The sequence below is a fragment of the Gallus gallus genome, chromosome 2, assembly GCF_016699485.2.
Source record: "Gallus gallus isolate bGalGal1 chromosome 2, bGalGal1.mat.broiler.GRCg7b, whole genome shotgun sequence".
Lineage (NCBI taxonomy): Eukaryota > Metazoa > Chordata > Aves > Galliformes > Phasianidae > Gallus > Gallus gallus.
Genome location: NC_052533.1, coordinates 61,710,870 through 61,736,404, shown reverse-complemented (window position 1 = coordinate 61,736,404; position 25,535 = coordinate 61,710,870). Strand labels below are relative to the sequence as shown.

Genomic DNA, 25,535 nt, shown 5'->3' with positions numbered 1-25,535 from the left:
GTTAACAGTGGAAAGGAAAGGAAAGCATATTCTCCACGTTAAAGTAACAGTTTAATTACCCTGCTCTGGCTGTAGCAGCAAAGTGCACTGACATTAAGTATTAATAATATGATGTGGCAAAAACTGTTCTCAGGACTGGCAGCATTTTTACATGTCATCCTGGCTAAGGGCCATAGACACCCCATATCTCAGAGTTCTAGCATTTCTGGTGTGATCTTTCTGCAGCTTTTTCTTTTTTTTTTTTTTCAGTGTTTTTTTTTTTTTTTTTTTTACACTGGCTGGAGCTTTTCATATTATTAACCCAGCTGTTCTTTCTATAAGAAACAAATTACTTGTTAGTTTAGTGACCTCTTATCATCTGGAGACAAAATTTAGAAAGTAATGCAGTGAAGGCAATATCCATTGTAGCTCTCCCTGCTGGTAAGTTCTAATTTTTAAATTTCCTTTGGCTGCAAGTAATATGGGAGCATTTCATGGGAAACACACTGCCTGCAAGGCATGGCTTGGAGAAATTCCCCTGTGTTAATCAGAAAGGAATGGTATCCAAGGGAATGACTGTTGAGCGGAAGGAACAGTGTCTGCAGTGAGGAGAAAAGCAGAATGAATGTAGAAGCTATCCAAGCTCTTCTTCTCTGCAAAGTGAATGCTAATCACACAGATCCAGTGTCTCAGAAAAACCAATTTGGAGCACTAACTTGCTGGGAAAAAACTCTTCCACTCAGAAACAGCTCATTCAGAGAGAAGCAGTCATTAGTTTACAAGCTAAAGAACTGCTGAATTTTGCAACTTTGTAATATGTTTCCGTAAAAACAATCAAAATATTTATTGTAAAAGTATGCTTGCGGAACCCATACTATGTCCCACCAGAGAGCATGGCCCATTCTGGCTCTTCACTCAGAAGTCACTCAAGGTATTATTTTCCTGATGAAGTAGCAGAACTCTGTAGTTTCTACTCACCTTTTTTTTTTTTTTCCTCAGGAGTCCCTGTTTAGTAGAAGTGTTTGCCAGAGGAAACTAATCCTCATAATTTTGAGGACTGTCCTGTCAGCACACAAAACAATGTGTATATACCTGCTACTCGGTCTCTGACACCTCTACATTACATCTTTCCAGCTTTCTGTGAGACCTCAGCTTTACAGAATATTATGTCATAGAATTATAGAATCATGGAGTAGCTTGGGTTGGAAGGGACCTCAAAGATCATGTCCCCTGAAAATAAGCATGTTTGCTATGGATCGGCATAACTCAAAAGACACTCCTCAAAATAGGACAAAAATAAGTTATGAATTTTGAAAGAATTTTGATCCAACAACGGGGCCTTAATATTTTAGTGGTAATGTAGTTTTGAGAAAGGCTTGGGCATCTGAAGTACATGGGAATATTTGGTCTTCTCCTGCAGCAAAGTGGGCTGGGAGAGAACCAATGTTTTCAGTACTACTAGGAGATGGAAAGATTTTTGTTTATGGCTTAATGACCAGTGCAAGTCATTAACTCTGAAAGAGCCCCGAAACCTCCGTGATCTGTAGTTCTGAAAAATTGATTCTGATGCCATAAAATGTTACATTCTGCAGGAACTCTTCCTTCTAATTTTTCTTGTTTACAACACACTGCAGCTGGTGGGTTCTTTGTTTTTTTTTTCTTTTTAAGGGAGATCTTTTAAGTATGTCAGTAGTTAGCAAAGCTGAAATTTAAGAAAGTGCTTGTCCTGCTTTGATATGATGCCAGTTTTCCTCCTATAAAGTTGAAGGGATATTTACAGTCTTTGTCTTATTGTGAATCTTCATGGTCCCGTTCCAGACAGAGAGAGTAGCAGGGCTAAAAATACAGCTGTGCAGATGCCTGGAGTATCTAGACAGCGCTGGGAGGCAGCACGCTTCTGTGGATGGGGCACTGAAGTGGGAGCCTGCAAAGGGAGGTTCTGTTTGCAGCTCTTCTGCCAAATTGTCGTTGGATTTTAGGAAAGCGGTGTTACCTTTCTGTGCTCCCTCCTCTATATAAAACAGTGTTAATATAGCTGGTTGTCTTTGTAGAACATTTTGATATTTACAGATAAGAAGGCAAAGTCAGGGCTGAATGTTTTCCCTAATGGAAACGTAAGGCTGCTCCTCCTCCTACTCCACTTACACTCATGGAAAAACTCCCAACCAGTTTTGTGAGGGTTTCCTCTTACTAGTAGACAGTATTTCTGTGCCTCAGAACACAGGACTTAACCTGTTGGGAATCAACTGTTAAGAAAAATGCAGTGAATTGAAGTAATTTCACAGAAATTCAGTGTAAGAGTTTTAAAGGCAAATAATACGCAAAGGGAAGTAGATCAAAGTAATCATTCACTTGGCAAAGAACCACGAAGGGCCTGAGGATATCTTCAGCTCTCTCCTGTCTATTTTGCACTGTAGGAGCAGTATAGCTTACCTTCCCTTCTCTGTGCACTTATCCTATTTTGTAATGATTTCTGCTTGTCTGGATGACTGTGCATCGTGTGTGTTTGTGAGCTTCTTATGATCCAAGCTTCTGTGTAGTGGTTGGGAATGAAGGAATACAGGCCTGCACAGAATCACTTGAGTCTTGTCTCCCTGCAGTTGGTTCAAAACTTTTAATTAGTGATTAGATGACAGATGAATTATAGTGTATATGGCATATGGATATAGAATCGTTAATTCTGGCCTTAATCAGTCTTGTTTGGCTCTACAATACAGAACCAGTTGTGCTAAGGGTTCTAGAAGAATAATCTCTTCATGGCCATGACTATAAGAACAGTTATTAATTAACCGATTGTCTATATTGTATCTCTAAGAAAAAATGAATTCAAGGAGATGACTCAGAGCCATTGGAAAAATCTTCAGCATGCCTTTGGCATGTGCCAGATAAGATGTCCTGTCATTTAAGACACAGCACAGTTGTTTAACAGAATTTTAACACTCTCTGTATGAACACCATTCCTATCATAAGATCGGTTTTGCTGAAACGTTTAAAAATGCAATAATGGCACAACGTAAAAATATCAAAAGTAATTCCTGAATTCCTTTGTCCCTTTTTAATGATTATTAAAACCAGACTGTCTTTTTAAATTTTAATACCCAAACAACTAGTCAGCTTTGATCCATGAATTCCTTATAGAAAATCAAGAATAGTGAGTAGAAAAAAAACCAACAACCAAAAAGTTACAGAATACAAAAAGAAGTGCGTTAGGCTTTGGCTTCAGAGGTTGAGCAGTCTAGGCCCAGTCTCACAAAATGGCCTGGAATACCAGTATTCCCACAGAACCTACTGAACACATTTTTTCCCTTCAGATTTTTCATAATACTCACAGAAATTCCACCAATGACAGGTTAACAGGACTGAGGCATGTGGATTTAATTCTGAGAAAGGCCAAACTGTTGTATGTTGGGATTTGTGTATTAAGGCGCAATAAAACTGATTATATATGCACAATAATGCTTGCTTAACCTTTGGCTGCTGGAACAAGGGACTAGTTGAAAACCTTAGGCTTCACTGGAGAAAACAGGTATTTTCTCAGGATCGTTGTTGTGCAGGAGCCTGCCAGCATGAATTGCAACAGCACAAAACCCAGCAGGTAAATAAAAATGTATCTTTTAAAGAACGTATGTACTTTTTGGCTAGTATTACATGGTTTTGAGGGCTGACATTGTTAACTGAAGAATTTTTATGTTGATGGGTGGTGACTTTTCAGACCTCACTATTAAAGTGTTTAAGCCAAGCCAGCCTTTTGTGAAAAAAATACGGCAAGGGAACAAATTCTCTTTTAAGTTATGTTAAGTGAGGGGGTGGCAGCCTTTAGGATAGGACCAGTAAAAGAAAACTGAGAGCATTTGAGATCAATGGGCCCTTCATTTTACTCAGCTGCAGCCTGAGCGACCTTAACTCTATGCTGTCTCTATTCTACAGTTCTGTTATTTTCTTTTCTTCCATCAGTTCAAGATGTCCATTATATTTGCATTATATTTTTCACAGGCAAGTCTGAAACAGAGTTGATTTCAATCATCTGTCTTTGTGCATGTTGGCAAATAGTGCAGCCTAGTAGGAATGGATCTGTAGAGCAAAACAGTTGGTGCTGACGACCTGGCATTCACACTGTATGCATCTCCGGGAGGTTATTTTGGACTAGCTGTAAATTGTAGTTGAGGTGCTCTATGAGAGTGCAGCCATCTTCCATCTAACTTCATCAGAAAGGTACCCATTTCGCACACCCTCAGACTGCAATGTGATCACAGTGCAGTAAGTGGAGCTGATTTGGAGAAAAAGCATCGCCCCCCTGTGAACTAAAACAGTAATGTAGATTCAGCCATTATATGTGTTAACAACCTTGTACAGTCCCATCCCACACTCTCATGGGGTGAAAGATGTCTTGGACAGCATCCACCACATGCAGGTCTAACAGCTTAAGGAGTGAGCATCTGCTCTCAGCTGAGACTTAATTCCCTCTATTGTAACTGAAGAGAGAGATGTCCCTGAGGAATTCTTTCTGTCTTTAATAGATGTTGCAATGTGAAGATTCCACTCAAGATGTTCTGCCATTAACTGTAAAGATGGCCCAGAAGGACACCTTAAGTGAGATACCTGCCTTGACTCTTAATGCTGATGAGCACAATCTCATTGTGTTCTATTCAGGTAGGGTACCAGTAGTTTTGGTGACCGCCAACGAGGAGCATTTCTACAATGGACGGCTCTGATATGAAATCAAAACGGTTTCAGGTCAACTGTACTTTCCTATATTATATAGAAGGCAAACTGTATGGAAGACTTGAAAATTGGAGCTGATCCCTTTTTGGAATATATGTAGAATCAGAAGGGCTTATCTTTTCTGTTGCGGCTGTGTATGTGAATGGAATCAATGTTCAAATTAGGGTGAGGAATAATCTTTTTATGAAGTATATGGAAAATATTTTTTTTTCAGAGGTGAATCTAAGCTACTTCATAACTTTCAGCCTCCAAATCACGTTGCTTGTAGTGAATATCTGGATTTCTCACACACATTTTTTTCTTTACCTCATTTCTCCAGCAAAACACTGTCAGTATTTTTTTTTTTTTTTTTACTGGCTGCCACCAAACTTCTTTTCACACTGCTTATCTCCATCTCTTGTAGCAGGAAGTGTTCCACATCACAGTGTTTCACATTCCCGTTTCACACCACAGTGTAACCTACTGCACGTGAACTCAGTGGTTCACATTCCCATCCTTAGAATATACCGATATTTGTAGGGTTCAGAGGTCTCCTGGCTAACTAAAGAGAGAGATTAATTTATTTTGATCTTGTTTTCTCAGCCTGTACATTTTCAGCATAGTGGTAGAAGAAGTATTTGCCGATAGCACACGTTTTGCCACTTCAACTCACTGCTGTGCAGCAGCAGGACTATGGCACAGGGAGACAAATCTGCAGAAATGTCTCGTCAGCTTCATCCACACGGAAGCTTAGATACATTTGTGTGCTTCCAAAGTGACTTAATTGGTATTTGGCATTTATTCCTCTTAGCACATAAATTCTCAATCTAACAGCCAAGTTGAGCTGTAGCAATTTTGTGCTTGTGAAAAAAATGGGAACAGCAAACCCAAATCCCACATGACAAATTTAGTCATTTTGAAATGCTAACTCTTAGGGAAGGTAAATGGTGAACATCAAAGAGAATAGCTGCTAACCTGTGGAGAAATCCAGGGCCTGACAGGAGCTGCAAGCAGCAGTTTGCAGCAGTGCCAAATCACACTCTGCACTTTTGGCCAACACGCTGTTTTTTAAATGGACTTCAGTGCTCTCTATATTGTTTTCCTTTTCACTACAGCTCCTCATGAGCAGCACCTTCAGCACAGAAGGGTCCTCCTGCTTGAGGCACACAGGCCAAAAAACATCCCACACCTCATCAACAAGAAAATTACACAAATGAACTGCCTATTGATTTACTCTTTGATCTTTGCTGCTGTGATTGTAGTCCATGCCAATGGGCCCTAGGCCATTTCAACTAGCAAAATTATTTCAGAAAATGGTATTTTATGGAACCACAATTGTTCTGTGCACAACATCTGAGATCTCACAACTTTCTGTTAAGTCTGGTTAGATTCCACATAGGTATGTGCCAGGACAGATAAGTTAGATGCTTGGACATTTATGTGGTTCACCTGAGATCTCCCTAGCGAAAAATACAAAACTGACACGTTCAATAAGTAGCCTATGAGTCAGCATAACTCTCAGAATTCAAAAATTAGTTGTTGTGGTCCAATTTATACCAAAAATGAAATCAGAAAATTTTGGAAGAAACTGTGAACCTGAAAAGCCCTGCTTTTCAGTTGGCTGTTACCCTTTGTTCTTCCTCTCTTAGCAGCTCACACATAGTCTAAAAGTCCTGGGAAACAATTGGGTAGCATGGGGACAGGAGTATATTGTTTTGGATTTGCATTTAACAGAACTAAAGAACATTATGCTAAGTGGGAAGGGGGGGTGTCCCAGCAGCACAGGTCATTGGGTTCTTATATGACACAGTTTGAATATGAGCATTGCTAGAGGGATTGAAAACTAGTCTGGTGATTTTAGGACATCATTTGAGGGCACAGCAGAACTCAGCAGTAAGAGCCTATGGGATCCCCAGAAGTACTTAGTGGGTATCTCAAGTGAAGAGCTAGATAACGTGTGGAGTGATATCTTGTCTAACGTCTTCCTTATAGGGTGATACTGTTCTTAGTCCCAGTATTGATGAATGAAGTAAAACAAGGAAAGAAACCTTTCCTTGTGCTAACTGGAGCCTGGCTCTTGCACTGGACATAGGATTCTGGAGAGTCTCTGTTTGGTGGCGTTGGCATGAGCCAGTCTAGACGTGTGTGCTGATGTGCATCTCTGTCTATGTTTCCCTTTGGTAGTGACTGGGAGATGCGGCACCAACCTGGCCCTTCTGTGTTCCCTGGATCCTGAGGTGTCTCTGGGCCTTCTGACAGCCAAGTGCACTGCATGCGGGGCAGAGTTGAATTTCACTTGCATCATTCTTTTCACTACAGGGACTATCAATCGGGGAGTTTTGGTAAACACAAGTGAGGAAAGAGACATGGTACAAGAATACCTACAGATATTAACTACACAATCGGAAAATATCATGAGCTTAGGCTGCTTAAATGCTATCTAACACTTCTGAGACAACGTTATGAGGTAATAGGTGCCAGGGGGCTATCTGGAGACTGGCAATACACCTGCAACAAAGAAATAATCAAAGATGAAAGCCAGTCTGAAACTAAGAGTTAGCAACAATATCCAGAAATGAGCCTGTGAACACAGCAAGGCAGAAGAATAGCAACTGGAAACTGTCAGTTGGTCCATTGCTGTGGCTGAGACCATACATCTCATGCAGTTGTAGGCGTGCTGATAACAGAAATATGTTAACAGTTTGACAAGATTTCAGCGAAAAGGATGGGGGAAGGGGTTCCCTTTGGAGCTCAGGACTCTCAGGGTCTGTCCATGTCACTCTTTGGCACCTTCTGTAAGTTTGAGACCTGAGGACCTTAAAAGGAGTGAATCAAATTCTTCCTTAAGCTATTTCTAGATGCAAAGGTGAAGCTTTGCAGCAGCCAACCAAGTAAGTAGAGTGGGAGCAAAACTTGTCTCAAACTCCTTAGCATAAGTAAGTAATGAATTAATGAAAAATATACTGGTCTTTATATTTTTGGAAAAAAGTAAGGGTGATTAAGGGTGATTCTGGTAGGTATGGGGAAAAATAGTGGGAAATGGAATACCATAAGCAAAAACCAAGTTAATGTGATTAGAAAACAAATCCTGCTAGGATGCAGGACTCCCAGGAGTTCCGTTACCAGAGTGATTTAAAAATAGAAGAAAAAAATGACTAATCCTAAACTGAAAGAGAGTACAAAACTGTAAATCTCCATCTTTAATTTCTGGAAGAAAAAATGTGAGAATAACTCTATTCAGAGAAACGGCCAGAACTATTCTGTCTCTACAATGGAATTTTTGCTTGATTATGAAGAAATTAAAAACCTCAGGCTTTGTTTCTATGGTTCTCATTCCAACTTCAAATGCAGTTTCCTGGGTTTAATTTTTTCCCCTTTTCTAGGAAAAAGAAAAGAAAAGGAAAGCCCTCTCTTACCCCTCGCTCCCCTATGTATACATTCTGGATATTTAAGTGGGTATTTCATTGGAATGTTTATCTGCGCGATGTTAGTAATTAAATCCGTGAGTTCCGCCAGTCACATGAACTCAGCATTTTATTTTAGTTCAATGAGGAGTTACGTAATCATTTATAGTCTGAGCTGCATTCGTCATTTAAATCTCTTTGCAGTGCTTCTTACCATGGCATGCGTTGGTTCTGAGTTTTGCCTAATTACAAGGACATTTTTCTGTTTGTGGGAAGACTTAAGATACACTACAGTTTCAAGTCAACAAAGTCAATATATGTACCATGACTTCATTAACTAAAACTAACCCTCTTCACATAACAACTCAGAGGATCAAAGTAAGTGTGTGTAGCTCCCATTAAACACAGCAGCATCTTACCTTATTCTATCATTATTTGTTACTGTGAGCTTTAGAATTAATAATTAAAAACAACAATATATATTACAATATAATATATAAGTACACTGTTAAATATTACATAGAACATTATAGAGCTAATAATATGTGTAATTTAAAATTATTTGAAGATTTAAAATGAAATGAAGCAACTCATAAAGGGAAGGTGATATAAGTTACCATTCACAAGGAATTTAGTGCAGTGCCACGTGCTCGGTGCAGTGATCTCATATGTTTGTGGACAAGATCCTCAATTAAAGAACTTGTTAGACAGAGTTGCTTAGGAAGGCTAATAACTTTTAACATTATTATGCAATATAATAATTTTTCAGTCAGACTGTATTTGACTTAGAGTACTGGCAGAAGAAAATTCACATCCAAAACGTGTATCATAAATGTTTTGTGAAGTTTTATGTTTAAAGTTTCTTTAACACATTATCTTCTGAATTGCCCGAGCAACATCCTCTCAAAATACCCTTTAAAAACATCTCCCAGAATAAAATGACAGTGTGATTTCTTTTCCATTCACCGTCTTCTTTCTGCTCTCTCTATATAATAAACAACTTCCTACAGACTTTTATTTTTAACATTTGAAGTTTGATGTCAGAATGTAATTTCTGAGAAGCAGATGAACTCAAGTATTCCCTCTTGCTGAATGAGCCTGCGCCCAGCAGCCGTTAACTGGGACGTACACAAACAGGAATATCAAACGGTGGTTTTGCCATGTGACCTCTTCCACTGCACACACAAATATAGAACATGACCATAAAAAGTAACAGAACATGCTCTCTGCTAAGTAATTTATTGCGGTTGATGCTAGATCGGTATGCCAGCTGGAATTACCTTCCCAGCTCCTACTGTTTTCACATATACAGATAATAAAGGCTGTGCACTGCTGCAGATTCCAAATGAAAAAAATATCAGCTTTATTATCAAGGAGCAAAACTCCGCAGAAGCAGCTTAAGCAAGCTGAAATGAAAATGTTTGCTAGTGATTCACAGAAGGAGTTAAAGATCTGAAAGAATACTACAGCCTTCAACATTTTCACAGAGGGGGAAAATATTGCTTTTTGTATGACATGTATTTCTCTTCCTTCTCTGCTAAGCACAGAAAAGTCTAAGGATCATTATACATGTAGGAGCTTTCTTTTTGTTTGAATTCCTTGTTCATTAGTTATAAGCTGCAAGAGCTGAGCTAATTTATTTTTGCAGGGCATTTTCCCCTCCCTTTTTTTTTTTTTTAAAGGCACCACGTATGACATCCCAACATGACAGGAACTCAGTAAATCCCCTCCGTCTCCACACCGCTGTCTCTGAATGTCTGCAAAGCTACTATGCCATAATCGCAACCCGCTGGCTCATTCACAGCTTTACATTATAAAGCAAACAGTCTAGACAGCTGAATGACAGAATTACTCTCTTTTCTCTTGCATTTATAGATATGCTGTCATCTTCATTTGCTTTTCTCTACCCTGTGCATTCCGATACACTAATGACCAGCTTTCCTGTTTGGATTCCACACTGACTCTGTGGCTCTAGGCTGTAAATACAACCAGAGCCCAGATGACATTGCATCAATGAAGTCCTGGAGTTGGAAGGACCCCTGATTCTTTCCCTCCCTGGCGTTATCTGGTGTTAACTAGCTTTTTCAAAACTCTTAACTAATACAGCTTTGCAAAAGGATTCTTTTCCCCATTGAGATGGAGATATAAAAAGCCTGATGTTTTTTGAGCTGTCACTCTCTGCAGTAGAGCATACTATTCAAGTTGCATAAAGTAGGCAGCCTTCAACTAGTTTCAGGTTATCTGCTATATAGCTGCATGTAGGACTGTGCAAAAAGTATGTGCAAAAAAGAGGAAAGGAATTAACAACTGTAGAGTTTTGGATGCCTATTAAAAATGTGTACCTAACAGTCTTCACGTTAAAAAACCTTCAGTAATTGGACTGGGTTTGTTGTCACTGAGAAACGAGCCTTAGCCTGTAATATTCCTGGTATTTTAACACACATATCGTCCGGCACTTCCTCTGTGCTAAAAGATAATTAAATGATAAAACAATACTTTTTTTTGCCATCAACAAGCTGAACAATCCCATACAAGCCTGATAATGCCCAGCCATACACGTGGCCAACTGTGGTGATATTTATGGCAAGGTTTTTATTATTTGTTGCTTTTCTTAATGCTTCTGCAGCTGTCGTTCTGGATCGCAGGAGAATCTCTTTTTACACTTGTTCTTTTTTTAAATTTGCTTGTTTTGCTGCCATTTTAAAATGAAAGTCTCTGAACTTTACAGCTGAAAAAATCTCAAATCTTTGACATCAGGTTCAGAAAAAGCTAAGGGTAAAATCTAGGAGAAGCCACTCCAATTCTCACTTGAAAAGCAGAGAAAATCAGACTGATAACACATCACCAAGTAGTGAGCCAGAGCTTTTACTTTCACCAGAGGGGGGACAATACCAACAATCTGGAGCACTGCATTACATTAGTGGCCATTGGAAACTGTTCGTTGGGGAATATTTTACCAACAAGCATGAAGAGTTTTGTGGGCCACTGGGTGTGATTGTGTTCACAGCCAATATAAATGACTTCTTGAGGCCTGTACCAGTGGGAATTTTGCCTGTTCTCTGCAAACCATGACCCACTTTTACTCTCTGAGATCAGGGACAGATGGAAAAACAAAAGATCCCTTCCCTTGCTTGGAACTCCATAAATCAGAAGTGTCATCTGGAATATCTGCACTTTTTTTCCTCGAGTACCTTAAAAGATACTGATTAGAAAAACTTTCAGTTTGTATCTCTAAGATCCGTAATCACAGCAAAATTTCAGTAATTCGTCCTAGTTGCAGAGAGCTCTGATTTGAGAATACAGAGTTTAGTGAACTATGATCTACCAGAAAAAGACAGAACTGAAGGCTGTGCAAGTAGAGCCTTCATTCTCTGCATGCTCACAGAAGGAAGGTTGGAGAGCAGTCCCACAGAAGGGCTGCCCAGACACTGTTCCCAGGACTCATACAGTGCTACTATCCAAAACTTTGTGCCCTGCAGAAACCACAAATGACATTTCGTTTCATTTCAAATGGCATTTCTTAACAACTCCACAGCCTCCCTGAGCCTTCTAGTTGTGAAAGGTTACCACTAAAGTAAATAAATCAACTTGATCTAAAATGCTGTTTCCTGTTCTTGACAAAAAGCATTGCTTCTTCCAAAATTAGACTAACCCAGAGCTCTGAGAGTATTCAGTCTAGGGGCGAGTATTGATCTTTTTTTTTCTCTCAATAGCTTATTCCCTAACTTCCAAGTCTATTATACAACATCCCTGTGGGGCTAGCAAAAAGTCATTATATTGCCTAGTATCTTCAGCTTCCAGAGAAACACCGATCCTACTACAGCCCTATAATGAAAACCTCCTTTGCTTTCTGCAGTGGTCTTATATGTGTTGTTCAGAAAAATTTCTTCACTCTGATTATTGTAAACTTTCTGATTATTACAGTACCATGCTAATAAAACTAAAAGCAAGCATCTAAGTACACTGTATAAAGTAACAGATAAAAGCAAATGCAGAGATGATATGAAACATGCAGGAAGACAGCCTTTTTAGTGCAGCGACTCTTGAAACTGTAGGTCAGTTTTCTTACCTCTTGAGGCTCTTGACATTGAGATGCTAACACCAGGAAAGATCTCTGTGCTTGGAAAGCAGCACGTACCATCTCTGCCTGTAAGAAAAGGAGATAAGTTAAATCTTAGCCTGTGACCTCCAGTACTTCTCTTTGGCAGCTCAAAGTCAAGTGTGACAGCTCAAATTTTTCTTGCTGTTTCTCATCTAAATCACAGCAATGCTGACTGGAAAAAATGTACTATAGAGGCTTAGCTATATATATATATATATATATATATATAAAAAAACCCTGAAGTTAGGCTTCCTATCTTCTTCAGATAGGAAATAAAACAAGTTGATATGCAGCCTTTTGCTTATCATTCATGAGATAAGTCACGGAAGGACTTAATTTTACCACTTCAGAGAATGTTCAGGCATTTTAATGGCAATGTAATGGTAGTGTTTATATTCAGAGTGCAAGATAGCAACTTACTACTGCTGAGACCTGCAGCCTGCAAACCTTCTGTTGAACGGTACCTTAGGCTGTAGTGATGTTCAAGAAGAGTTGAGTTTGGCATGTTTACTGAGAGATGGGGCTGCAACTCATTCCTTTCCTGTATTTCCCCATGCAAACCCTAAGAGTGATGGCTATGAGAGATGATGGGTGGCTGAGGATTTTTGGGCAATTTCCTCCCACAGAACTCTAGAATTTGGATTAAATCTGCATCTGACAAGTTTGTTCTTGAACACTACACATTTTCTTTATATTATGAATGATGCATGTTGATTTGAATCTAATCAGTATTTCACTATCACATGTCTTATTCAAATGGATGAGCAATAACTAGAATGATGAGTTATTGGCATAGAAAAGAACTATTCATAAATAGCACGTATTGCTATATAAAACCAAACCAAATGCTGTTAAGTTAATCTAATATGAATGAGCACATTTATAATCACTTTGTGAAAGGGTAGGGAAGTTTGTTCATGCTGTTTGTCTTTGAGGTTTCTTTAGTCTAAAAAGAAAACAGGAAAATTTTACATACGGGCTTATGTGAATGCAACTTAAATTACATAAATGTGAGGAAGTTCCAAGTTCAAAGCCAAATGGTGTTTATCTATCTTAAAATGTTATGGCATGAATAAATCTGTTAGGATGAAAATCACTGCAAGGAAAGGTGGTAAAAGGGGCCAACTTGAACAGTATTTGTGTAGAAGGGGGATGTTATACTCTGACAAGCTGAGATTTGTAAGAAGGCAATCATCTCTATAAATGGATAAATAAATAAATAAATAAAGAGGGAAATTATATCAGCGTAGGAGACATAACTTTTTTAGACATAGACAAAAATACTATCAATAATGGCGAGGTTTGGTTTTTTTTAGGCATTTCAGAAGACTGACTTTTGGTACAGAAACTTTTAAAACAACAACATGTGTGCTATTTTAAGCTTAATTTTTGTGCATACGGAGGATCTTGCAGACCAGCTGACCAAAAAAATAATATTCAAGGAGGAGTGATTATGAATGGATTCAGTTCTTCTGAAACTGCTGGATGGACAAAAATAAATCTACAGGTTGGTATTTTAGAAGGGCAAACTTTTGGAAAATAGAAAAATCAGTGAATGAAGATGACTGGCCCAAGGAACTAAATGAACTGAATGCAGGAAAAATGGATTTGCATTAATAATAGAAATAATTTGCACATGCTGGGCAAGAGAAGAATTAGATAGTTTCTGGATTAATAAATGACTGAAGCAAGATGCTAAGTGCAGAACCTATAAAGAGTGAGAAGAGGCCTTGATTATCGAGGATAATTTGGTTCAGAGATTATAAAATAAAGAAGCAAGGAAATCAAGGATAAATGCCTTGTTGATCTGTCTTGCACAGAGAAGTAAAACTAAGCCATAGGTTTTTTTAGTTACTGAACGATAAAGAAATCAAGGGATGAACTGAGGCCGTGGCCATGACCTGAAGAGTAAGTTGAGCATCCTTATATTGTTCTTGATGTATAACTTCATAGAATCATAGAACGGCTTGAGTTGGAAGGGACCTCAAGAATCATCAGGTTCCAATCCCCATGCCACAGACATAGTTGCCAACCGCTAGCTCAAACACTAGACCAGGCTGCTCTGGGCCCCATCCAACCTGGCCTCAAACACCTCCAGGGATGGGGCATCCATAACCTCTCCGGGCAGCCTGTTCCAGAACCTCACTGCTCTCTGAGTGAAAAACTTTCCCCTGACATCTAATCTAAATCTTCCCTCCTTTAGTTTGAAATCATTTCCCCATTTCCAATCACTCTCTACCTATGTAACAAGTTAATTTCCCTCCTGTTTATAGTTTCCCTTTAAATACTGGAAGGCCATAATGAGGTCTCCCTGCAGCCTTCTCTTCTCCAGACCGAACCAGCCCAGCTACTTCAACTTGTCTTCATAGGAGAGGTGCTCCAGCCCTCTGACCATCTTCATGGCCCTCCTCTGGACCCTTTCCAAAAGCTCCACATCTTTCCCATTGTGTGGGCCCCAGATCTGGACACAGTACTCTACATGGGGCTTCACAAGGGCAGAGTAGAGAGGGACAATCACCTTTCTTGCCTAGCTGACCACCTCTCCCTTGATGCAGACCACGATACTGTTTGCCTTTGGGGCTGCAAGTGCACGCTGCTGGCTCATTTTAAGTTTTTCATCTACCAGCACCCCTCCATCCTTCTCAGCAAGGCTACTGCTCTCAAGGAGCTCTTCTCCCACTTTATATATGTACCTGGGATTACCCTGACCCAAATGCAAAACCTTGCACTTTGCTTTGTTGAACCTCATCAGGTTTACATGGCCCCACCATTTGAATTTATCAAGGTCCCTCTGGATGGCATTTCTTCCTTCTGCTGTATCAGCTGCATCACCCAGTTTGGTGTCATCAGCAAACTTGCTGAGGGTGCACTCAATCCCATCATTTATGTCATTGATCAAGATGTTAAAAGAGTACTGATCTCAAGACAGACAGGGACACCACTCGTCACCGGTCTCCACCTGGACATAGAGCTATTGACCACAACCCTCAACTTACCTGTTGTTAAGTAAATGTTTTTCCTCAGTCTTCAAGGAACTTGACGTACATGAGGATAATGAAAAGCTAACTAAGGAGAATGTTGGTAGATCAGTGGAAATTACCCCATTTGAAAGAGAAGTCAAATACACATAGCTTAGAGTGACAGAATCATTGGCTCCATATCATCTTTGTTCATTACTGAAGACACTGGCAGACAGAAGCACAAGAAAAGATTTTTAATATGTATCATTTGCAGGTACTACCGGAGGATAGAAGTATCCAATGATGGATTGGGGAAATATACCTAAGAACAGAATTAAAAAGCACACCAAATGTTTTCATGGCTATTAATCTGACTTCAGTGCCATGCACGCTTAGATTCAAAAGGAATGATTAAAAACAAAGATGCAAATTATAAATGGGAGAAATTAAAATGTGCTTCTATCTGTGGTTAAAATCATTACTGTTGGGTATTTTTTAGAATTTTCAGTTTCTTAGACGAGGGCGATATACCGAATCTAACATACATAGATATTATATATTTCATGGGAAATTTGTACTTTAGATGGAAATGATGCAAATTAGTATAAAAACTCTAGGTTGGATAAGAAGCTGGAAAAAATGGGGACAGCAGTAGGGCATACTGCACAAAGTGTTGTTTGAGAGGAGGGAAGTTACTAGTTGTGTTCCTCAGGGTTTTAAGAACTACCAGTATGTCTATTAGTGTTTTAAGAGCAAGAATAGACGTGCACTCATAAGATTTGCAGGCAACACAAAGTTAGGAGTTTTTAATACCACTGAAAATGAGTCCGTCATCACTTGTGAAGAGCAAGGTAACTTTTTTTTTGGCAGAGGTAATATCAACAGGATAAAATTAAGCAATTCTGTCCTTTTCCTCCCTTCTAGGTTAAAACAATGCTAAAATTGGGATCTAAACAAGGAATCAATTGATTAGAAATGCTGAAGCCTGGAAAATGCAAGTAGGAAAGCCAGGGAGGTTCCTTTGTGAAAATAGTTTATGCAGTTCTACAGCCGATGTGACAAAACAGTTTATGGTAGAGTTACAGAAGTCCATTGGAGAGGACACTGTAAGAAACTCTCTGGAATTCTCTGTAAAGCACTAATCATTTGTTTTAAAGAAAGAGAGCTTAAATTAAAACTGAGCAGAGAAAACCTATGGATATTTAGAGCAATAGAGTAATTGTCTTACACAGATAAATTTTAAAGGTTTCATTTGTGCTTAGTAGCACAGTGGGTAAGGAATATGATGATTCTTTCTCATACAGAACGTAAATATCAAAGAGAAGGAAGAAGAGCTCTGGTCACGGGTCTGTAAACTGGGTCACAAACATAGTCTCAACTTCAGATTTCCAGCTAACTCAGAGGGTGAAGTTCAGAAGGGTTCTTCCAAATTCCTACAAAGAGCCAACATCATTTTAAGACAGAACTTTGCATGCTGATAGATCACAAAACAAGAGTTTGAAAAAAAAGTCTGGCTTTTTTTTTTTTTTTTATACTGCATTAAATCCATACTTTTGGGTTTCCACTTACACATAGAGACTGAGTAGAACCTTTTTCTCCCCTCAGAGTATAATGTAACAAATGGTTTCTTGTCTGATTTTTCACTTCTTTTCTGCTGATGTACTAGCTTTCCACATCATTTTTATTAACCCCTTACTTATTGTAGGACACTGGAAACATTTAGTGGTCAGTGGACTACGTATTGATCGATGATACCATACCCCCTGAGATTATCCAGCCCCATGGGCTTTTAGTTGCATGGGGGGAAAAGCCCTGATATTTCTTACCTTTGAAATTAAGTCTTAATCAAAAGACTGTGCTAACGCAGCTTTTGAATTTTTACGAGCCCAATTTCACAAGACTTCTGCAACAGATACTTCCTTCTTTCTCCAGCAGCATTAAAAATGGGTTTCTGAGCTTAATGTTTCCAAACGTGCAGTATTTCTTTCCATGCATCCAGTCAAAGTATTAGAAGAGCTTCTTCTCATTAAGAATGCATTAGTTCAGTTTATCACCACCTCAATTCTTTCAGTATTTGAAATGTGGCACTTTGTTGCTACTTCCTTCTTTTCAGCAAGCAGGCTGTGTAACCAAGCGGAAGCACTTTTTTATGTAGAACTGATTCTTTCATTAGACCTCCATATCCACTGAAGTCTGGTAAATGGAAATGGACTGGAGGGATTTTTCTCAACAGTTTGTGCTGCTCAGCCAAAAGACTGCCACAGAATAAACCAGCTGAAACTCTTTCAGTTATAATGAATGATAGTAATGAAGACTGAGTGTCAAAAACGTATAGGGATTGTGAGTAAATTTATCAAAGTAAACTAGAACACAAGCTTGCACACATTTCTCTGCAGATAGAAATGGGATATTTTGGAGCAGCAGATAAATGGTATCTCAAAACTTTAGGTAATCCTTTTGGCATTCTTGGGATTACGTACAGATATAGCAATCATCAGATAGATTCTGCAGCTAAGGCAAACACTTTGAAGGAAGCAAATTCTTCAGAATATTTTCTACTCTGCTTTTAATGGCTTGTGCTAAAGGCTGGAAGAGATGGCTGTGTCTTTGGGCTCGAATGCCCAGACTGCCTGCATGCCATTCTCCTCCTCAGTTTCCCAAACAGTAAATTGTGGAAGAAGCTGTCTTAATCTTCTTCCTAAAGTGTGCTTTATAGTTGCCTTAGGTAGTTACTATGGCTGGAAGAGAAGAATTCTGACATGCCAGCCCAGTTCCAATCCTGTTGAAGTCTGTGTCTGACTACAGGGAGTGGCCTCTCCATCAACGTCACAGTAACAGCATAGACAGACCTCTTCAAAGTTCAGCCTGCAAAAATTAATGGAGGAATCATTTGTCCTTAAGATGCCTCTTTCTCATTTTAAACATTTTATTCAATCTAAGTTGTCCATCACACTGGTATCCAAGCACTAATGAATACAAATATTATTTATGTAACAACAGTTTGGCAACCTACAAGAGGAAGACAAGCACATGCATTCAGATCTTGTTATGAGAAAATTCAGTTTTTGGAAAAAAATAGTAAAATAAAATAGAAGTAAGAGAAACAAAAGATTTCCTAATGAAATTTAGTCAATAATATTAATCTACTGACCTGATAGTATAAATTGACAGATGTAATTATATTTAATAATGTATTTCCTCAGTCATAGCACTGAAAAGCATAATGCAAATATCAGAATTCACTGAACTTCTGTTCTTGAAGAATAATCCACATCTGCATATATATATACACTCAGACATCAACAGGGATAATTTGCAAATCAAAATAGAGATATATATATACATTTTAGATTTTGAAAATATCCAAAATGACTTTGTTCTGAAACAAAATATTAAAGAGGACATTGGGGAAGAGAATGAGGATTTAGTTAGCGGCCCAGAGTTTTAATTACAGGTTCTGCAGCAATAGTTTTGGGTCCTTTGGGTCTAGCAAGAGACACAATGACTGACGACAAATAGCAACTACAGATGGAACTTCAGTCTTACGGGCTAATACTCAATCTTTCTGTGAAAGGAACAATACTTCCAGAGAAGGAGAAACAGTTCATCTTCTACATTCTGCTTTCAAGAGCCTCTACAAAGTGAAGTGGAGAAGTGGCTGGTGGCTTAAATGGAGAAGCAAGAAATGGAAAAAGAATGAAGTTTAGTTTAAGTGTGGGGCTGCCATAGAAACTATCCAGGCCAGCTGAAGAGATACTATTTGCTTTGTATGGGTAATTGGCTGATATAGATTTCTTTTTAAAATTGAGCCAAATGCTGAAGTCAGTGGCAGTTCTCCAAGCAACGCACTTGATACAGGAAAAGGAAAGAAAGAAAAAAAACTATCACCTTTCTCTTACTGGTATATACAGAAAACAGGGTTGAAATTGTGGTCAAAATTGAAGTCAGTGGGAAATGTGCCACTGATTTTGATGGAGCCGGACTCCACCCCAGATGTTTTCTTTTCTATTTTCAGTTGCAGATAAATTTGGCTACCACTAATCAGCCGTCCTGTATTTTTTATGGTGTTTTTCAGTCTCCATAGCTATGTCTATATTAGGTAATTTTTGCTAAAATTTCTCAGCATTGCTTCTGCCTGTCCAGTACCAATCTAAGGTTAGAGCAGGGCTGGTCTCTCTAGCTGTTTATATCTGTTGGTGTCTTAAACGCTGTCATTTAACTGTGCACAGTGCTAGCCAGTGTTATTTATTTGTTGTTTCAGAGAAACATCTGTATCTAAGTTCACTAATTTTACCATTTGGTTAGCTTGACTGTGATTTACAATACTCAGAGCTCTTATAGCTTTTACTTCCAGTGAAGCTAATGACCTAAGACATAGTAATTGCTTGGCACAAACCTCTACTCACCTGTCATTTTAGTTGTCCGTATTACATGAACTGTATAGATGCAGGGGAGTAAAGGAGTATTTAAAGCCACATCAGCTTCTTTTACACAGATTGCAAAAATACTGCCTTAGAGAAAGAATATACAGTCTCTTTTGCACTATAAAATTTGCTCCAGTGATCTAGAATTTACTCTAAGCTCTACCAATTTTGAGTGATGTGAACAGTGCTTGTTCATCTCAAGGGACTGTTAATTTTAAAACCCGAAGAATGTCACTAAAATGTCAGCTTTGTCAAATAATTCTTTATTAATTTGCATAGCAGAAGTAGTCAATTATTTTCTTCATCCGTCATTTCAAACAGATAAATATTTGGCTGGAGGGCCACTAAGGCTACTAACTACTGCCAAGCGAAGAAGCAGATCATATTCCAAAATATCTCTAATATCCCCTACCCACTAGAGAAGAAGAGCAATACCAGACCAAATCTGTACTAGCTGATGCTTTCTAAAGCTCAGACTGCTTTTTTGACTTCCAGATTCTTCAGTTCTCCATGAATCTCCTTGCAAATAGCCAAGTGTCTCATGACCTCTGCTCCTTTCAGCTGTTGTAGGGAAGTTCTGAAAACAAATGTAGAGTATTGATTGTTGGAGATTCAAGGAGATTCAGTATAGAAAAGTACTGAGGACTGTGTGAAAAGAATTAGTCCAGACATTACTGGACATACATTTCTCAGAAAACATGTATTACTTCCTTAAATCAACAGGAACCACATAGTATGTATCAAATAGATGAATTCCAAAATTGGCTATTATCAGGGTCAACCATTTTTTAACATTGAGGCTCCTTTTTTTTTCCTGTTGAAGTCCAAGTTCAGAATTCTTGTAAGACCTCACTGCCTGTGCTGAGGAGAAACCTCATTTCCCCAAGTGAAGGTAATTCTACATTTTCCATAAGGGAGAGAAACCATAAAGCAGCCCATCTGACAACCACTGAGATCCCAGCAATCTGCAGGCCTCTGCAGAAATGTGCTTTTGCCTACACTGGCTGCTGGAACCCTGGTTATTTCACTGATAGGCCACTTTGCCACTGAGGTTTTCTGCTAAGGCCAAACTGGAATGGGACTTGGAAAGGGGTGCAAAGAAGAATAAGAAAGTCTCCTACAGGTACATCAACCAGAAAAGGAAAGTCGAAGGTGTACCTCCCCTAGTGAGCGGTACAGGCTAGCTAGTAACAATGGACAAGGAGAAGGCTGAGGTACTCAGCAACTTTTTGCCTCAGTCTTCACTGGCAACTGCTCTTCACACACCCCTTGAGCAGATGGGTCAGAAAGTGGGGACTGGGGGAGCAATGTCCCTCCCACTGTAAGTGAAGATCAAGTGAGTGACCACCTGACGAACCTGAACATTCATAAGTACATGGATCCCAACAGGATGCATCCCTGAGTCCTAGGGGAATTGGCTGATGAAGCCACCAAGTCAGTCTCAGTGATACTTGATATTTGGAAAGTCACAGAGGTCAGGTGAAGTACCTGGTGACTGGAAAAAAGGCAACTCAGGTAACTACCGAACTGTCAGCCTCACCTCTGTGCCAGGCAAAATTGTGAAACAGATAGAGCCTCCTGGAAGCTATGCTAAAACACACTGAAGAGAGGGAGGTGATAAGAGACAACCAGCATGGCTTCACAAAGGGCAAGTCCTGCCTGACCAACTTTGAGGGTACTGGTAGATAGCAAGCTGAACGTGAGCCAGCAACGTGCCCTTGAAGCCCAGAAAGCCAACCGTATCCTCGGCTGCATCAAAAGAAGCGTGGCCGGCAGGCTGAGGGAGGTGATCCTGCCTCTCTGCTCTACACTGGTGAGGCCTCACCTGGAGTAGTATTGTGTCCAGGTGTAGAGTCCTCAGTACAGGAGGGACATGGACCTGTTGGAGCACATCCAGAGGAGGGCCACAAAAAAGATCCAAGGGTTGGAACGCCGTCCCTATAAGGACAGGCTGAGAGAGCTGGGGGTGTTCAGCTCAGAGAAGAGAAGGCTCCGGGAGACCTGAGAGCAGCCTTTCAGTATCTAAAGTGGAGCTATAAAGAAAGAAGGAGATAAACTCTTTGAAGAGTGAAGATAGGACAAGGGGAAATGGTCCTTGATAGGACAAGGGGAAATGGTTTCAAACTAAAAGAGGCAAGATTTAGACTGGATCTAAGACAAAAGTTATTTATGATAAGGGTAGTGAAGCACTGGAACAGGTTAACCAGAGAGGTAGTGGATACCCTGTCCCTGAAGACATTCAAGGTCAGGCTGGATGGGGATCAGAGCAAACTGATGTAGCTGTAGGTGTCCCTGTTCACTGCAGGGGGGTTGGACTAGATAATCTTTGAACTTTAAACATCACTTCAAACTCAAATGATTCTGTGATTCGATGATTCTCTGATATTGAAAGTCTGGGTATACTTGGAGGCTGGATCTCAGACTCTCTGAAAGGAAAGATGCATCTGCATGCACGTTGATGTGATTGAAAAGTAAGCCTGCAAAAAGGTTGTTCTTTGAACAGAATATATATTGAAGCAACAAAAAAAGAAACATTTCAGTCTTGAAGATCTCCTTCAAGTTCCCAAATCAATCTTTCATTGCTCTGAGCTCTAGAATAAAACACAGTTAAATACCTGAGACAAAAAAAAAAAAAAAAAAAAGCAAATAATTGAACTGTTTTGCAGATTAATTATAGAAATACGTCAACTTATGGATGTCAAGAGACTAATGGAAGTGAACAGTGGCAGTGGCATGTTTTAATGTTTTAATCTCTTCTAATGGACTCTTTAACATTCAGAAATCTTGCCATATTGATCATACAATTCAAATTGGATAAAGAGGCAATACAGATTTGTAGCCACATTCTATCCTCATCACTCCTGACAGTACTCCCAGCTTATTAAAAACAACATTGAAACTGCACATTGGTTTCCCTTGTGGCTTAATTTTCATTATTCACTGAACTCCTTTTTGCTAGAAACTGACTGAAGAGCCAGATTCTGAGCTCATTGTTTGTTTTTTTTTGCTGACTACAATGAACAGCCTTCTCACTTTCCAATCCTAGCAGTTCTATACACTCAAAACAGTTGCAACCACCAACTAACAAAATAAAAGCAGGTCAGGGATGGGGAGGCAGGATGAGTGAAAAGAGCGTGTGTGTGCTTTTCAGAAAGAATGAGACTGAAAATTTAAAAAGGCTTGCTCATAGCCTGTAGCAACAAATGATATTCATCAAGCACAGGAGATAAGTGTCACAGTATGGTACTCAAAACAGGAAAAAAAAAAAGTTTACATAGTGTTACAGCTCCAGTATGAAAAGTTGTAATTCCTCATATAAGAAATAAGAACCATGAGCACTGGTGTCAATAAAGAGAGTTTTTAGTCACAAGAAGTTCATCCTGATGATGAAAGCAGGAATGTTGTCTCTCTGCTTCTCTGTCTCAGTTTTCCTGATGGATCAATATGGTCTAATTTGCCAGTGGTTCACTGGAAATTACTCTTGTAAGAAGCCCAGACCTCACTTTTCAGAGGTGGAGTGACTTAAGATGACTGTCACCTACATCCTCCCAAGCCCGGATTCCTTTGAATCAGAAAAGTAAAAGACTGAAAATCTAATCAAGGCTTCTGACAACTCCCTCATGGGCCTTGGATCTCTGCCATGTCTCAAGTCCTCCCCAGTAAGCTTCTCCATGGTTTCCTCTAAGATCTGTCCTACCCAAGACTTTGCTACAGGCTCACCGAGATGCAGTCACACTGTGTTTGCAGCTGTAAGTGCGGCTGGTCCGCACACAAAAGCTACCTGTCATTTAGCTAATTCAGTCATGTAACTTTATTACCTTATGGTTTTTTGGTTTAATTGCTGCAATGTTCTTCAACTTCTGGGGCACTTCTGCCTCTAGGTCTGCAGTTTACTTGTAATGATAGAAAACCACCAAGAAAAACAGGTTTCATGTCAGTAGATTCAAATTTGCTCTTAAAGGGCTTCAATGAAAATGCTTTATAGGATAACGAAATTAGCATGAGCTAGAGCGTATAATCGGTTCTGACTTAGAGACTTAAAATGGCTGGGCAAACATGATGGAGTTTTAATTTCATTTCCCATTGCTTCTAAGACTTCCCACACAGATCTTTCTGATACCATTTTTCAGGCATCCTTTTGAAATCAGTCTTATTTTACTGGATAACCACACACAGACATAATCTCTGCTTTAGGGGCCAACGGTATTAGACTCTAATCCAAAAAATGTCCCCTGATCAACTCCACCATGAAACAAACATATTTGAATTTAGTCAGGAACTACTCTATATGCAAAAAAGCAAGCTCCATGAAAACAGGCTATGAAGACTGTTTGACAGCATTGAGTGTTTATGTTTTCTTATGTTTCTGACTGAGGGAATACTGTGTGGAACATTCTCATTGTATATTCCCACTACCATTACCCTGAATTTACAGGTTGTGTGTTTCTCATGCCAGCAGTACATAAATTACCCAATACTGGCCACAATGTCATGTATTTTTCAGCATGGTCTGTTAGATTATCTTCCACGCCTTTTTAAATAAGAGAAAAAGCAGGATGCATTTCGTACAATGACCTTATTGAGAAACTGTGAGCTTGATCCAGTTTTCATCAAGATTAACAGAAAAACTCCCAGTTTTTCAAGGACTGTTGGTTTGGACAAGCCATGGCCAGGTTCTTCATGCTTCCGAGCCATTCTTCTTGCCAACCAGGTGTCTTACAGTTAGACAAGTGTAACCATGACTGCACCTGACCCAATAAATCCTGCTTAATTTGTAAGCCAGATCCAACCTTTAGTCCAGAAATGAAGTCATCCCTTGGAGCAGACAAATCAAAAATTGTGAAGCACTTAAAAATGGTAATTGCTCTGGATTAGCCACTTGGCTTCATTGTGTATATTGTATTTCATATTTAAGCAAACATTTTTCACAGCTTATATTATGAACTATCTTGCTGTAGACATGCAGGGTGATAAATATGATTGCAGTATCATTAAAAATCAACTCTAACATTTCTGGATTCCCAAGGTTGTTTTTTCATCGCTGATTATTTGGTTTTGGTTTTTTGTTTGTTTTTGATTTTAGTGGATGGCAGTACTGTTTTCTATGTTTAGTTTCTTTCTTTCAGCTGTTTTGTTGATGTATAAAAATACTTGTCTTTATTCATTTTTTTGTATTCTGTTTTTCCCAGTCCTATGGTAGCTGCTTGGTTTGGTGTTTATTTCATCCACCAGAAAATACTCATCATAGAAATGCAAAGGCAGTGTGACAGCAAGCTTCTCTTTGGGCATGTTGACATCATCCTCTTCTCTGAGCTCTAATTCAACTTTCAACACAATGCCTAAAACCGCACAGCCTCTGGGCACAAAAGAACAACACGAGAGTACACTTGTGCATTCTGTTGCCCTGTAAGCAAATTGCTTGTTAATGAGGAATCAGCCAGATAATGGGTTCGATAGTCTGTGCTTTGATTAGGTAATATGAAGTGCAGAAGTGTTTTTTGGTGTATCAGAGACAGCACAGTCTGTTCAAAGTTCAAGGCTATGAAAGTCATTGAGTCACTCTTCAACATCACTCATAAGAAAAGACAAGATGCTGCTATTTCACGTGTAGTAACTACTCTTTGGATGAAATGAGAAAGCTATGATTTTTTAACTTTGTTGACAGTCCAGATTGGAGCTGCACTTTGCCAAGAGCAAGTATAAAGATAACTCATTAAATATACCTCATTAAAGATAACTCTTGCCTTCAGGTGCCTATCTGTGTTTACACGGACTGTGCCTGGAAGGAGTAGAGGCTTTCACACAATAGATAAAGAAAAGAAAACCTCTGTGAATATAACCGTGCAAATAAAATTTCTGTAATGTGAACACTGCTTCCCCTGCTCACGATAGTAAAAGATCAGTGCATGCACACAGAGAGCCCCTGCAGATGGGATAACATGCTGGAAATTGCTGTTCCCCTGCT

At 39.2% G+C, this 25,535-nt stretch overlaps 1 protein-coding gene and 1 non-coding gene across 16 annotated transcripts in view; one reads left to right on the top strand and one right to left on the bottom strand.

Moving 5' to 3' along the window:
* Nucleotides 1-25,535, top strand: part of ATXN1 — a 257,493-nt gene that overhangs the window by 25,195 nt on the left and 206,763 nt on the right. The window contains exon 4 of one of the 8 annotated variants that reach the window (XR_006937207.1): nt 6,865-25,535. This exon is cut by the window's right edge and continues 12,102 nt beyond it. The exons of the other annotated variants lie outside the window; for them this stretch is intronic. This is a non-coding gene — a transcript (ataxin 1). The remainder of the gene's footprint in view (nt 1-6,864) is intronic. 8 annotated transcript variants of the gene reach the window in all.
* CAP2 (cyclase associated actin cytoskeleton regulatory protein 2) overlaps nt 1-25,535 on the bottom strand; it is a 67,488-nt gene that overhangs the window by 22,455 nt on the left and 19,498 nt on the right. For 7 of the 8 annotated variants that reach the window (XM_046924155.1, XM_046924178.1, XM_040683690.2 and 4 more), the window contains one exon: nt 12,154-12,231. In XM_046924155.1, coding sequence (XP_046780111.1) covers nt 12,154-12,231 — 78 coding nt within the window. Of the gene's footprint in view, nt 1-59; nt 12,232-25,535 lie in introns of those variants that run through there. The other variant, XM_046924184.1, reaches the window with a different exon arrangement.